The sequence below is a fragment of the Cornus florida genome, unplaced genomic scaffold (assembly GCF_030987335.1).
Source record: "Cornus florida cultivar Cherokee Brave unplaced genomic scaffold, ASM3098733v1 CherokeeBrave_3.0.0_Hap2_Chr02, whole genome shotgun sequence".
NCBI classification, from domain to species: domain Eukaryota; kingdom Viridiplantae; phylum Streptophyta; class Magnoliopsida; order Cornales; family Cornaceae; genus Cornus; species Cornus florida.
The window spans coordinates 55320590-55336800 of record NW_026775572.1 but is presented as its reverse complement, the minus strand read 5'-3'; the positions used below and the strand labels follow the sequence as shown (position 1 = coordinate 55336800).

Below are 16211 nucleotides of genomic sequence, written 5' to 3'. Positions count from 1 at the left end.
GAGTGGCTAACCTGCCCAGGAATGACAACAGGGCGGAGTTGGGATTGATTTGACAAGTATTATTTTCCTGCAGGAGGCATCCGCGTTAATTATACAATGTTGTAATTGAATAGCTGTTTTCAATGGTATTAAAATTTCAGCTTCCAACAAAGGGTCAAAGAAAACATGATAAAAGTGAAATACATAAAAATTGGAAATGGAAAATAGATAAAGAGTTAAAGTAGAAACAGAAAATTTTAGATGCACTTTTAGAAGACCTAAAAAAAAAAAAAAAAAACCAGGATTAGGAACACCTCTACGTCCAGCTCCAAGATTAGGAACATAAGATGGAGGATTAGGGCTAGGATACACCACGGGTGACTTTGCCATCACAACATTCAAAAGCCTTCCTGCTGCTACTGCTAGAAGAGGCAGATTCATCACCAAGAAAATGATCATCATCAATTTTCCAACCTTCCCAACACTACCCATTGTAGTAGTATGAAATATGGAGGGAGAGAGAGTTTTTATGTAAGGAAAATGAGAACCAAGTGCAAGTGTTTAGTTTTATTTGTTGAACCCAGACGTTTTAAACTTTTACTGTTTTAAAGCCATTCAATGTTGCATGTTGCGTCATGCGTGCGTACATATTTTCGTTATTAAAAATATAAAATATAAAAATATAAGACGTTTTACATTGCATGTTGAATGTCAGCAAATTTATATTAAAAATATAAAATATAAAACAAAGAAAATGACATGGTCTGCTTGACACTATGATCATGCGTGGAAAGGCCAATAAAAATTTAAGTAAAATTGATATAATCTTTAAAAGTCTCACAACAAAAGGAGTGTTTTTTTTTTCGAAAATTAAAGCAATTTTCATTGAATAAAAGAATTTACAAAAAGGCCTTTAGGTCCAAAGATGAAGAAAGCAAACCAAAGCTTGAGACAAGGCTAGGAACAAGCCCAACACGGAAACGTTACAAGACTGAGAACAAGCCCAACAAGGGAACATTACAACCCAGGAAGTAACTACCAGTAACTGCAATAGCCATTGACAAAGGCTAAAAAACAATCCGGTGACATTGCAGCAGCGGCAAACCGCCGCGAGTTAGTCCGGAGGACGAGGAGGGGGTCTGCAGCAAGACGGAGAGAGGTTCCAATCCATTAGGATAGATCTGGAAGAGGAGCAGTCCCGGAGGCATCCCAATTTCAAAATTGAAGAGATGATAGAACATATCTTCGAGCATACAATCCTTTGAGAGGCCACCTTTCTTTTGAAGATTCTGGCGTTACTCTCCTCCCAGGTATGATATACTAAAGCTAAAAACCCCAATTTCCTGTGCAGATTGACTAAGGTATTAACTTTCCATTGAATACTTGCCCATTAAACTAGAGGTTCCCAGCTCCTAATAGCTGTGTGGATGCTACACATGTATTTGATAAAACGCCACAAAGGAGAGGTAAAGGGGCAGTTTAAGAAAATGTGGTCATGGGATTCGGTGGATAAGCGACATAGAGGGCAAATATTGGTATGGCTTGACATAGATTTATTATCTAGTGTTGGCAATTTGGATTGGACTGCTAACCAAAGGATGAACTTCATTCTAGGAATAGTTGTGGATTGCCAAACAAGGTTGTGCCATGGAACATTTGGGAGGTCCCCTACCAAATAAGAAACTGTGTGGCTGAATGAGTACTGTCCTGTAGGAAAAGCAATCCACCTTTTGGTGTCCCTTGTAGATGAATCAGGTGCAGGAAGGTTAGCCAATTCTGGGATAGCATTAGTGAGGAAGATGGGAAAGGCCCAGTTGTTGTTAATAATGAAGTTGTCCACTGTTATATCTTCATGTAATCCTCCCTCAGACATTAGTGACCTTGGGAACCTTAAGGATAAAGGACCCCCTGGAGCCCAGTTATCCCATTAGAAAGCAGTGTCAACCCCATTGCCAATAGAATGCTTGATGAGACCCTTTGCAGTATGTCTTAATTACAGCATTTTTCTCCAACTCCAGGAGCATGGCTGAGGGAAGTTAAGAGTCCACATGTTCCTAGCTTTGAGGAGGTGGGAATGGCACCAATTAACCCATAATCTGTTGGAGTTGTCTGTTTGTAGATCCCAGATGAATCTCAGAATACCAGCCTTGTTAGCTATTTCCAAATTAGGGATCCCCAACCCCCCTGCAGGTTTAGGAGAACATACCTTGCCCCAAGCAACCTTCGAACCTGAAGTCTTTAATTCTGGTCCAGACCAGAGAAATCTTCTGAAAATTTTATTTAACTCATCAATTACCCCCTTAGGAAGGATGAAGATGTTGCACCAGTAATTTTGGGTAGAGACAAGCACAGACTTGATTAATTGCAGTCTACCTGCATAAGATAGAGACCTTGATGTCCAGTTAGTAACTCTGTGGGTAATCCTGCTTACCAGTAAGCTATAATGCTGAGCTTTAAGATTAGTAGAAATGAGGGGCACTCCAAGATATTTCACTGGGAGAGTTGCTGCCTGAATGCCAAGTAGAGAAGAGATCTCATATTGAGTGTGATCATGAACTCTTGAGAAATACACTGCACTTTTAGATAGGTTGATGTCAAGTCCAGACATAGAACAGAAAAGATCAAGTGCTGACTTTAGGACTGAAACTGAACAAATATCTCCATGGCAAAACAGAAGTAGGTCATCAGCATAAGATAGGTGAGTGATTTTTTGCTCTCTGCACCTCCAGTGGTACTTGAAAAATGAAACTCTATCACATAGTTGGTGATGATCGAAGAAAAAGCATCCATAACTAAGACAAACAGGAATGAGGAGATGGGATCACCTTATCTTAGCCCCTCTTCCCTTTGAAATACCCTTGGAATTCACCATTCAGGGCAATGGTGAAAGATGGGGATAAGATGCAAGCATTAATCAGTGAAATAAACTTGGGAGGGAAGTTATGCAATGAGAGACAATTAATAATGAAGTCCCACTTCACTGAATCAAAGGCCTTCTTGAAGTCCACCTTGATTGCACATCTTGCAGGAGTGCCATGCTTGTGATACCCTCTTAGCAACTCATGTGCTAGTAGTATAGGGTCTGTAATCTTTCTGCCATGCACAAAGGCAGATTGGGCTTGATCAATGAGGAGTGGCAGTGTGGATTGAAGCCTAGTTGCAAGAAGTTTTGAAATACACTTGTAGATGGTGTTGACATATGAGATAGGCCTGTAGTCATGAAGAGAGGTTGGATTTTGGCATTTTGGTACCAAGGCAATGTATGTATTGTTGACCTCTGCTAGGAGCTTTCCGTTCCTGAAGAATTCTGAGATTGCTTTGATAATAGTCCTTCCCACAATATTCCAACACTTTTGAAAGAATGAGGCATTGTAGCCATCTGGACCCGGAGCTTTATCCTTATTAAGCTTCAACATACAGCTTTGAATCTCCAAATTGGATGGTGGATCCTCAAGGAAAGAGTGCATACTGGTGGGGACAACCTTGGAGATAAATGGAGCTAAGTTAGAGATGTGGTGAGTGGGAGGGGGAGATTGACCAAGCAGGGATTGGAAATGATTGACCACTTGAATTTTAATATCCTCCAAATCATGAATCATCTGACCATCATCAAGAATTAAGGAAATAATTTTTTTTCTTATTATTTCTTGAGCTGAAAGATCTGTGGAAGTAAATTGAGTTGCAATCCCCCAATTTAAGCCAGGCCATCCTAGATTTTTGCCTCAAAATATCTTCTTGGATGTTTCCCAGCCTAAAAAATTCTCTAGTAAGGGCTCCTTCCAGCTCTTTGAGTGAAGAATCAATAGGAGAAAGATCAAGATCCATTTGACAAGATTGTAATTCAAGCTGAATTGCATGAATTTTAGAGTCCAACTCTGAAAATTCTTTCCCACAAGTAGTTCTTAGGACGGTTTTTAATTTGAACAACTTGAAACATAGCTGTTCCTTTAATGTGTGTGCTCCAAACCCCTTGTACTGAAGATAAGAAAAGCTTGTGTGATGACCAAGCATTAAAGAACCTGAAGGGGTACGCCTTTGTGGTTTGTTGATGTCAAGTGTAACCAAAATAGGGCTGTGATCAGAAATACCTAGGGTGAGGAAATTGCATTCTGAAATTGGAAAGGAGGATGTCCATTTTTGATTGACCAGAGCCCTGTCAAGCTTCTTAGCTATACATGCATCTCCCAAACTCTTGTCTGACCAAGAGTATAGAATCCCACAGAACTTAAGGTCCTCTAATTCAGCATTTTGGAGGCAGTCCTTGAAATCAGACATTGCAGTGCTCCATTTCATAGATCCACCATGCTTCTCTCCTATATTGGGAATGACATTAAAATCCCCCATTAACAACCAAGGGCCAGCAGCAAAGATTGTTGAGCAGTGGGTGATATCATCCCATAGAACCTGTCTTTCAGTGGCACAATTGGATGCATAGATGAATGATGTAAAAAAAGATAGATTCAGACCAATTACTGATATGGAGCAATGAATTGCTTGCCTGTTGCAATGGATAACTGATAAGTTAAGAATGTTGGGGTTCCAAATTATCCAAATTCTCCCTAGGTCAGAGAAAGGATAATTATGTGTAATAGACCATTGTGGAGCAATTTTCTTGTGAATTGCAGCCATATTTGAATGAGCCACTCTAGTCTCCACTATGGAGACTACATCTAATTTTTTCTCAGAAATTAATTTTTTAATTTCTGATTGTTTAGAGGGTTGGTTCAACCCTCTAATATTCCATGTGAGGGGAGAGATCAAAGGAAGGGTGGAGAGAAATGACCTCCAAGATACCCTGGGCTTCCTGAACCCTCATGCATCAACCCTGAAATGTTTGGTTCTTTCATTCTTGCAGCTTTTTTGAGACTTCTTGCAGTCAATGTCCCTTTCTGTAGTGGCTTGTTATAGCTCCATGGATCACTCAGAGAAGATGAAGCCAGAAGGGGTGGGTTGAAGAGGTGATTGTTGGCCATTGCAGCCACTAGAGTATGTAATGGTGGGGTAGCATGGCTCTGGGCCATATCTGTGTTCTTGGAAGGACTGTATTTCTTAGAAAGAGGCATGTATTTTCTGCGGTTTTTGTGTTGAGGGACTAAGTTTGGTAGACTACTGGTGTGGTGGAGGGGACTGTTTTTGTATTGGGGTTGTGGCATGGAAGATGTATGGAGGCTGTGAAGAGATGTTGTAGTGTTTTTTAGAGATGAGAAGTTTAGTTTCCTACTACAGAGGGGGGAATGAGGTAGGGATAGTGATGCTGTATAGGACAGAGTTTCAGTGATGGAATTACTCACCATAGTGTTGCTAGTATTGTTTGAGGAGAGAATTTGTACCGGTGAAGGTGTGTCAAGGATATTAGTGTCAAGGTGATGATGCTGAAGTGGTGAGAATTGATTGGAAGTTGAGGGCTTGTGGGAGGTTGGTGTTGATGGTTTATTGACAATTGAGGTGCCTTTGTTCTCATCACCTCCTCACATTGAATCAGCCAAAAAGATCAGCAAGCATTCCTTCATTGCCAATCCAACTGTCAACTCATGTCCTTTACCCCTGCATATTGAGGTTTTTGAACCTCCACTCCCACCTTTACTGAATGGCAAACTTTCAGAACACTACCCTCAACCAACCACCAAACTGGTCAGGCCAAACCTTCCTCTAAGCAACCCATCTAACATAGCATCTAGCTCTAAACAACCAACCCCTGCCAAAATATCAAAACCACAGCATACAACACCTGCCACATTCCCAAACTCCATACAATTACTGCACAAAAACCACCAGACCAATGTATCCTCCAACCTACAAACAAACAAAATCCCAAAAAACACTCAGATCATCACAAGGTCATCGAAGCCACCATTACACAAGAAGCAGCCCACAAAACATGATCTTACTCCATCACACACTTACCCTCCAGCAAACTTCAATCCATTACTCTATGACTCTCCTGGCCATCAGATTGAAAGACTCCAAGAGCAACTACAATGGTCTGAAGAGAACTTGAGTAAATCAATGGATATGCACTATGAAAAAAATAAGACAATTTCTGAATTGAGAGATGAAGTTTCAAAACTCCGGTCATTGATTCCTCTGTCACATTCACTTCCAGCTACCTCCTCTTCCACCGAGGTCACATTCACCAAGACTCCACCACCAGCAGCGGCAGTAACAATAGAGGTCCATTCTCCACCAACAATCTCTACCATCACCTCTCCCCCAATAGCTGTATTACATCACCATCCACCACCTATAAACTCCACAACCACCATCTCTGCCACTGCAACAGAGGCTCCACCATTGTTGGCCACAGGTTCAAATTCAAATTTGAATTTCAAATCTCTAAGTTTGGTCAATTCTACTTTGCAGGCTACACCAGAACAAATTGCCTAGAAAGGAAATAATTTCACATGCTTTTCAGCTTGTCTCACCCCAGCTCCCAACTTTAAGCACAAAATAGTTGACCATCCACCACCACAATTAAAATTACCAACCCCAACTTTATTCACAGATAGCATAGCTACTGTTCCAGCACTGACACACCCTATAACACTGCCACACCCACTCACCAGTCAATTTTCGCTCCCTGACAAACAGCCACAAGCAAAGTCTTGGTCCAATGTTGTAGAACATGGGACAAACAAAATGAAGTTTGTTTACATAGCCCCCTCCTTTGATAATCCCTACATCATTAATCCTCCAAAAGAGGTGGTATATGAAGGATTGAATTTTTGGTCTTCTTACCACTTAGTGGGATTTTCCATTCACAAAAAATTACCCTTCAAGGTAGTTCAAAATGCTGTAGCTAAATTGTGGAAACCCTTTGGGTTAACTGACACCATCCTAAGAGAGAACAACTCTTATATTTTCAGGTTCAAATCTTCATCCGAGGTGGAAAATGTGTTATCTCATGGTCCATGGTCAATAGTTGGCCACCCCTTCTCACTTCAGAAATGGAGTCTGAACAACCAATCTCAGCCTACTGAAGCAGGATGTCTACCTATATGGACAAAATTTTACAATGTTCCACACAATTACTGGACAGCTAATGGCCTAAGCCTCATTGCAAGTGCTGTAGGGGAGCCACTCTATGCTGATAAAGCCACAGAAACAAGAACCAAGCTGAAATTTGCAAGAACAAAAGGAGTGTTGCTTTCATACTTTGTGCTAGTATTAAATCTAATGACCTTTGCTCTACTAGAAACAAGAGAGTACTACTTTATCTATATATATATATATATATATATATATATATATATATATATATATATATATATATATATATTGATTGCAAAGTTTTGGGTCCACATTAATTGAACACGTCTTTTGATCAATTAGACTTTTTTTGCCATTTAAGTGCAAATAAAAAATGTCAAGAAGATTCGGCTAAGGTGAACGCTACCTTATTTGCCTGACATAAAGTATCAATAAAATATAAGATTAGAAGCAGTTGTTGGTGAGGAAATACCAAGACTTCAAAGATATGAAGTGCGGATATCATACTATACGAATGCGGTGATACGATAAATTTTTTAAAAATATGATACGGATATGACAAGAATATGGCAATAAAATAATATATATATTTATTTTTATTTTTATTTAATTTTTAATTTATATTTAATAAACACAACTTTTAGGCCCATTATTTTATTAAAAAATATAAGCCCAAATACCTTAAAAAAATATAGTCCCAAATACTCAAATGCCCTAGAACATAAGATCACAATCTTATCACTTCTCTTTTTATTACCTATTTTTAAGCACTATCTTTAGGGAAGCAGAGGAAAAGCGCTAAAGAAGCCTTGTTTTGGGAATTTGTAGTCGTTAGAGTGCAAAAGGAGAGCTGATTCAAGGAATTTTCCTTGTCTCGTCTGGCTTCGCTTGAATCGGATCATCCTATAAACTAGCCCAGCCTTACTTGGTTGATCCGAAACTTGAAGCAGATATACAAAACCTGTAATCTCCGGTCTTCGCAATCGACTTTTTCATATTCTCCATCTCTCTATCTGGATCTGTTTTTTTTTTTTTTTTCTTTCTATAAATACACACAATCATAATCATTTTTATTAAATTTTTTAAGAACAAATAACAAAAATCAGTTCACCCTCACTAATTTTTAAGTTCAGTTCACCCTCACTAATTTTTAAGTTCACTCATTTTTTGTTTTTTTCAGTCAACCCTACTTTTTATTAGCTCACTCTCACTATTAGATTTGGTAAAAAGGACAGAATCATCCTGCAGTTATTGGCAAAAACGCGGCTTTGACAAAACACGTAATATAAGTCAACATTGTGTCAGATCAACAAATGATTTGTTGTGGAATATGGGTATATCCAATTAAAATATTCAACAGAATTTTCTTCTACTACTTTATTGCACCCACCGACATTGCAAACATCAACTATTCTGTTGATTAAGAACAGAATAGTATTACTATATGATTATATCAACTGATATACCTGCATGTATAGATATGCATATTTACCAAAAGCATACAAGCCGCACCATAAACAAGAGCTCTATACCACCCTATAGAAGAGCTATAGCCTGTAAACACATTTCCAATTAATCACTTGTTTCAGACAATAAGCAAAGATTCTGATTTTTCTTTTACTTCCTTTTTTTTGTTTTGGATAATAAGCATGGAACATATTGGTTTTTTTAATGTTTCTAGTCATCATCACTACACAGAAAGAACAACTTCCAGAACCAATATCAACAGAATATATATATATATATATATATATATATATATATCTATCATCTTTCTTCTCCTTACATTTCACAAGATAACATTCTTCTCCTACATTTCGCAAGAATAAATAAATAAGAATTGAAATGTCAGAATAAACAAAAACTTGTGTTAATTTAATTGTTCCATATGATATTGACAAACCTCTTTCTCTGCCTCAAAGAACTCCATTTTATATAACAATACATCTGGACAAGTAAATCATCACAACCATACAAGTTTATATATATCATAAAGGGATTCTGTTAAAATACTCGGCAACTTTTGATGGAAGATACAAAAAGCAGTGGAATATATATCATATAAATTGAGATGAATAGACATTTGTAACTGAGGTTGGCATCACAAATAATAGAAGTCCATTTTAATTAAAATTTCATTACAGTGTTTTTGAGAACCAAAAAGAGGTTTATAAAGTAATAGCATTTATAAAGTACTGTTTCCAGTTATACTACAATCAGAACCGGAAACAACTGCAGCAAGCTATTTAGGATAAGCTCATGGATAGATGTAAGATACAATTAAGACGGGGTGGTTTTACAACTCTCAAGTAGACCGCAATACCCCATGAAACAACACATATACACAGGGCTTGCTATGGTAGTGAATGATCCCAATAATGATATTCTGTCAAGTTGATATATTGAGACAAGAAGAGAAAATCAGGACAGCAAAACCTATAACCAAGAAAATTGAGGCCACAGGAATTTTATGGTTCCTACTAGTGGTGCAATACTTGAGACAACACACTAACACAACAAGAGATAAGTTGGTTAGGGTTTGTCTCAATCATGTTGCTAATTAAACGAGAAATAACCCTAATAGTATGAAATTTTAAGTAAATTAGTGTTGCCATGTTGTGTCATGTCAGGTCCTGACTCATTTATTATACAAGTGACACGTGTCGTGTTAGTCGACCCATACAAACATAATTCCCATGTCATGACACCACATGAATACAACATGATAACACAAATTGGCACCCCAAGTTCCTACCCTAACGCAACATGAGCATGGAGCCAGCAATTAAAGCACACACCATCTCAAACGTAAATATTAGATCTAGAAGACTATGTTGGGGACTAAGTAAATCATGTATTGAGGCAGGCTGGCAGCTATATATAGTCAATACATTGTGGAACTGTATACCAAGAAACAAGTTATTTAAATCCTAAGAGAAGCATCTACCAAGGCAACCAACATCAGGTTAACAGTGGCATGAGGTACTACAATACTACAAACTACAAACATCAAAGTGACATTGCCTACAAACCTTACCCATAAACATGAGAAGGAACCCGGCAAAGTGATCATGGTATAATATATATATATATGAAAATATTACTATTATACCATCCAACGAATTATATATAAGCTATAAACAACACCATAGCAAAATTAGAAACAACATTAAATATCCTAGAATAAGCGTATACATTTCTTTAGTATTTTGTAATTAAATTAGCCTTGTCCAAAGTAATTGATCAAACCAGTTCGAAGTTCAGACAAGTAGTGACTGGAACATATTCTGTCAGCCTTTCACATTTAAGAAATCTTCTTTAAGAAAATCAGAAGGAAGTGCAACTCTAAGTCCCACACATCGCATTGTATACAAGTATAACCACGTAGGTGCAGGCAATTTTTAGTGTTGTTAAATTTTCTTCCAAACAATTCACGAGCAAGGCATCAATTAGGCATTATACCATCGACCCAAGGCACCTACATCATATAAACTACCAAAAAAATGTACAAATAGAGTAACCTATTGCTACATAGGTAAGATAACTTTGAGATGGCAAGGGAAGCTCATGACAGATGGATACTTATTTCAATTGAAATTTTGTTTATTACCCAAACCTCAGGCTGTGTTGCACAAATAAATGTGTAACAACTTATAAAACGTTGTGGGGAAAACAAAAAAAAAAATAAATAAATAAATAATAAAAAAATAAAAAATATCCAGAACAGATAATTAGCTAAGTCTCTACACAATCTTACAAATTTTTTAAGCAAGAGATTTTAATTAAAAAATTAGAAAGCTAAATCCACCTAAGAAGAGATCAAAACAATAATATACTAGAACACATAAAAAATCATTGACTGGCACTAATTACATTAGGACCACTATTACCCAAGACAAATCGAAGAAAACGACTTTTATGGAACATGTTAACGAATAAATCACTAATAAATACAATACAGCTGAATTCTTTTTACAAACTTTTGAAGCACAAGATTTTAACTACTAAAATACCAAAACAGCTAGATTACCCAAAATCCACCTAGGATGAGCTCAAACCAATTGCATAATACAAAAACTTAAAAATTAAAAATTTCACTGATATTCGTCATGTTAGTACCAATATTACCAAGACAAATCAACAAAATGAACCCCTTATGGATCAAATTGACGAATGCAGAGCTTTTCAAACATGCACAATCATTCAAAATATACAATAATAGAGTTGAAAAATCTCGCCAGTAACTAGGAGCAACCCAGATGGAAGCTGTTTCAAGAACACAACTCTCTTCCCCTAGAACCTCCTAGCCAGGATAATCAGCACTGTACCAGGAACAATACTAGCCCTAGAGAGAGAAAATAAGATGCAAAGAAAGAAAATTCAGTACACACCTATGAATCAAAGGCCAAATACAAAATGATATATATATAGAGAGAGAGAGAGAGACTACAGAGAGAGAGAGAGAGAATTGAACTTGGTGAGTTTGGGTTCTTGTGACAAGGGCTTATTGACATCGTTGGCGGAGAAGAACTTTGGTGGCTTCTCGGCAGAGTACAAAATGATATATATATATATAGGTCTTGACCCATTTATTCTAAAAGTTACACAGGTCGTGTGGTGTTACCATTTCAATAATCGTGTCGTGTTAATCGTGTCCATGTTGAATCATATAGCATAATTCCCGTGTCATGACATAACATGAATACGACATGAAAAAACAAATTGGCACCCCTAGTTCCTACTGTAACACAGCATGAGGATGCAGCAATCAATTGCATCACATACCATCTCAAATGTAAATGTTTGATCTAGAAGACTACGTTGGGGACTATGTAATTCATAAATTGAGGTAGCTATATATAGTCAATATTCAATACATTGTGGAATTGTATGCCAAGAAACAAGTTATTTGAATCCGGAGAGAAATCATCTATCAAGGCAACCAGCATCAGGATAACAGGGGCATAAGGTCCCATAGTACAAACATCAAAGTGACATGGCCTACAAACCTTATCCAAAAACGTGAGAAAGGAACCCAGCAAAGTGATCTTGGTATAATATATATACATACGAAACCGTTACTATCATACCATCCAAAGAAATATATATAAGCTACAAACACCACCATAGCAAAATTAGAAACAACATTAAATATCCTAGAAGATGCGTATATATTTCTTTAGCATTTTGTAATTAAATTATCCTTGTCCAAAATAATTGGTCAAACCAGATCGAAGTCCTGACAAGTAGTAACAAGGACATGTTCTGTCAAACCAGATCGAAGTCCTGACAAGTAGTAACAAGGACATGTTCTGTCAGCCTTTCACAGTTGAGAAATCTTCGTCAAGAAGATCAAAAGGAAAAACAACTCTAAGTCCCACACATTGCATTGGATACAAGCATACAACCACATAGGTGCATTACACCAATGACAAACTACCAATGATGAGCAAGGCATTTATACAGTTTAGGGTGCTAAACTGCCTCCTCTACAATCCATCTTACCAAATTGATTCCCACAAGTTGCTTTTATAACTCGTTGGTAATCGTCCCATCTCAACACAACTAACCTATAAGCAAAGCTTTGTTTGCTTGCTCAAATACAAATCACTCCACTGTGACATTCCTTCATTATCGCAACATACACATTCCAATACAGTTTAATAAAACCATTCATGTATATATCACAACAATACTATCATAAACACAAAAGAGATAGCCAAAACTACTAGTTTATTTTATTACGAACTCCTTTAAATCGTAAACCTCCAAAAGAATAATTGTCATTTATTCTTTAACATACTACTAGTGTATGTAATTTAAAACAGTACTATTCTTTAAATAATACTTCCACTCCAACTAGTAATGAAAATCATATTACTATTAAAAGAGCATTCATCCTTAAACTTCGGTACTCTCCATCTTGGATGCTCCGGTATCTCCTCCATCCGGATCTTCTTTGGGGTCTTCCTCTCTACTTGGCTCAACTTCGAGCACCACCAAAGTTGTGTTAAGTCCACAGTATGGTGGCCAATCTCGCACACCCGAAACCTTCCTACTTTATACTCCGAAGCAACTCCTATTAGAACCAATTTCTTGGTCTCTAATTCTGCCTTCTTAGTCGGCCTTCGCAGGGGAATCGTCGAAGTAACATTCTTCTTCCTTGGTCATTTTTTGCTTTCATCGCGGACCACATCCTGTTCCTAGTGCCAAACATTCTGAAATTACAGAATAAACTTGACATCAGTACCTTCTAAACGAACCGTAAAGGAATTCAATGAATTCTAAACTTAAGCTATAATCAAGAGAAAACATTACGCGGAAGTCTTAATACGAAATACCCTAGAGATACTTGAACCTGGAGTGCTCTGATACCAACTGTGATACCCCTCGGATCCGAGACATGGGTTAATCAGGCCTAAGCGCAAACTCAAGGGAATATCAAAAAATTAATATTTAAAAACGAACACGGAATACAAAATTGAATTAAGAAATAAAAATTAAAACTGAAAAGAATACTATTTAAATAACATCCTCAAAGTATTAATGTTAAAATTCAATAATCTAAAACCTCCATTATTTTACAACTCGGGAATCCATCTAGTGAACCCCTAATAAAAAATAACTGAAGATAAAATACAACTCTAAAACATGGAATAGAATCATACGTCGTCAATAGAGTGAATGATAGTTTCTGCTCAGCACGATCAAGCTTAAGACTGAAACCGTCCGATACTTGAAAAAATATAAGAGTGGGTCAGGCCTACGAACAAGTTTTAATCTAACTGCAATCCATACAGTAATCCGATACGCAGATACACACTAAATATCTCAACAATATCTATCTAGTCCATACATATATATATATCCATACTAAGGGACATTCACTGGACTACAAAGGGGTCTCAACCTGAATAGAAGGCAACATGCAAAAATGCACCTGAAGGTGTGCATGGTACCTAGACCTAACAGGGTACACCTCAACCTATGATAGTTAGCTACGCATCTACTGCATATATGCGCCCAAACCATCGACTATGAAACTCAAGCTCATATCGTGATACCATAATCATATAACTAAAATCCGTCCAAAACCATAGTATGTCACTCAATTGTTCATTGATCTGACATACGATTCATAATGCCAATTAGTCACTCAACTTATTCAGTTGATATGACTTAACTACAACCAACAATTAATCTAGGTGGTCACTCAACTTACTCAGTTGATCTGACCTAAATATAAGTAGGATTCAATTTTTACAATCCATTCCCTTATTCCAGTAGGGTAGGTCTTAGAATTCTGAGCTAAGTCATCCCTAGTATGCCACCGTCCCATACTGGTGCATACAATCCGCAACATCCAGATAATTGGCAGAATTTAAAATAATAATTCAGCAATTAAAGTCCAAAACTATGTAAATTATAGACCATAAATAATAGTACAACAATTTAAATCCAGAACCATAATCCAGGTAATTGCAGAATAGTGTACAATATTACAACAATTATATCCAATCATTAACTCATATAATTACAGAAAAAGACAAATATTTCAGCAATTAAAATCTAGAGTATGCATAGGTTAAATCTGATAAATAAATAACCTTACTGTACATTTAAAACAAGATTTAAACTCATGCTATAATCCATTAATTCGCCGAATTAAACTAAGCGATTAATTTCCCTCCAACCGTTAACAGTATGCAAAGTTGTATACTTTTCTACTGTTCCATCCATTAGCCTACAGGTATAATTTATGCCATAAGAGGTTTTAATAATCCATGAAATTTCATTTAAAACCCTCAGTACATTCCCACAAATATTTCAGAATACCAAATTCGTCCCAAACTGTGCCCAAAAGTCTAGATTTCATGAATATAAGGGAGCCTGCTCTTAAACTTGTAGAGCCGGCTCCAAACAAACATTGAGCAGGCTCAAATCTTTCTTGGAGCCGGCTCCATTAAAAAAAAGAGATGGCTCCTTTGCAAATGAGTTGCCTTCTTTAAAAATTGGAGCCGGCTCCTTTTAATGGAGTCGCCTCCATTGAAAGGGGAGCCGCCTCCACTCCTCCCAGTCTTCATTTTTTTCGTTTTCGGCAAAATCCAAACCTTCTATTCCTCTTTAATACTGAGCCTAAGAGTCTTACTTATACCCAGTAGCATCCCAATGATTTGTTTACAATATTTGGAATTAATTATAGTGATTAAAACTTCTACCGATTTAACATGCTTAAAAAACAAACTGAAACACACACATGCAAGAATTGTAACAGAATTGATTCGATGCATACAGATCATCAATATAACATATAATAAACATGTAAATTTTAGTTAATGATCAATTAAATCTTAAAGACTATCTAGGTGCACAGAACACAGGCTAGCGGGAAAAAGAAAGAAAAGAACTTGTCTTTGCAGTTTTGGACTCAAAACCTTGTCGCCGTCTTCCTAAGCTTTCCGAGGATGTTCGTTTACCGTCAACTCAACCTCCTACTGCTCAGCCTTCCCTTCTCCTAGGCCAGACCCTTAATCCACAACCGAAACCTTCACTCTGTTTTCCTCACAACCTCTCTCTGTTTCTCTCTATTTCTCTAATACATGAATAGGGTTTTGCTAACCCTAGCAGACCATACTATTCTATATATAAAGACTAAGAATAAAAACCTAGTCCATGTATAATTAGAGATAGAACCCTCATTGCATCTTAGTCAGCCACAATCGTGAATTTTAAAAGAAAACCCTGAATAATTTAGAATACACATTCAATCCAATTAAAGACAAATAATAAATAAAAATAAAAACACCAAGTAATTTATAAATAATTCAAATAAGTTAAATAATCAATTTAATTCAAATAAGTCGTAATTTATAAATAATTCAAATAAGTCAAATAATCAATTTAATTCAAATAAGTCAAATAATCAATTTAATTCAAATAAGTCAAATAATAACTATTAATTCAATTAATAAACCCAAATAAACAATTAAACAAATATTAATGCACTCAAATAATTTATTAAAAATACCAGGACTGTGACGACCCTAGATTTTTCAACCCAGTGTGTCCTATGATGAACCAAAAGAATGACCCGATAATGGATCCGAAATACATAAACGAAGGAAACTAAGTGGCCACTGGAGATGTACGTCATCCCTAAGGCATCAAAATGACTCCCCATGGCATGATCAAATTGCATTATATGCTATTGTGTAATATTGTGAACATACACACAAGTGTAAAAT

General features: G+C 36.8%; 1 protein-coding gene across 1 annotated transcript; it reads right to left on the bottom strand.

The window, feature by feature from the left end:
• Positions 1–1369: 1369 nt before the first annotated feature.
• Positions 1370–5132, bottom strand: LOC132296256 (uncharacterized). Its single transcript, XM_059794468.1, has 6 exons — positions 4774–5132; positions 3685–4477; positions 2836–3578; positions 2186–2696; positions 1977–2088; positions 1370–1887 (listed from the first exon to the last, which is right to left on the bottom strand). Exons 1-6 carry the CDS (start codon positions 5130–5132, stop codon positions 1370–1372), a joined length of 3036 nt encoding a protein of 1011 aa, XP_059650451.1.
• Between the last annotated feature and the right edge of the window lie 11079 nt (positions 5133–16211).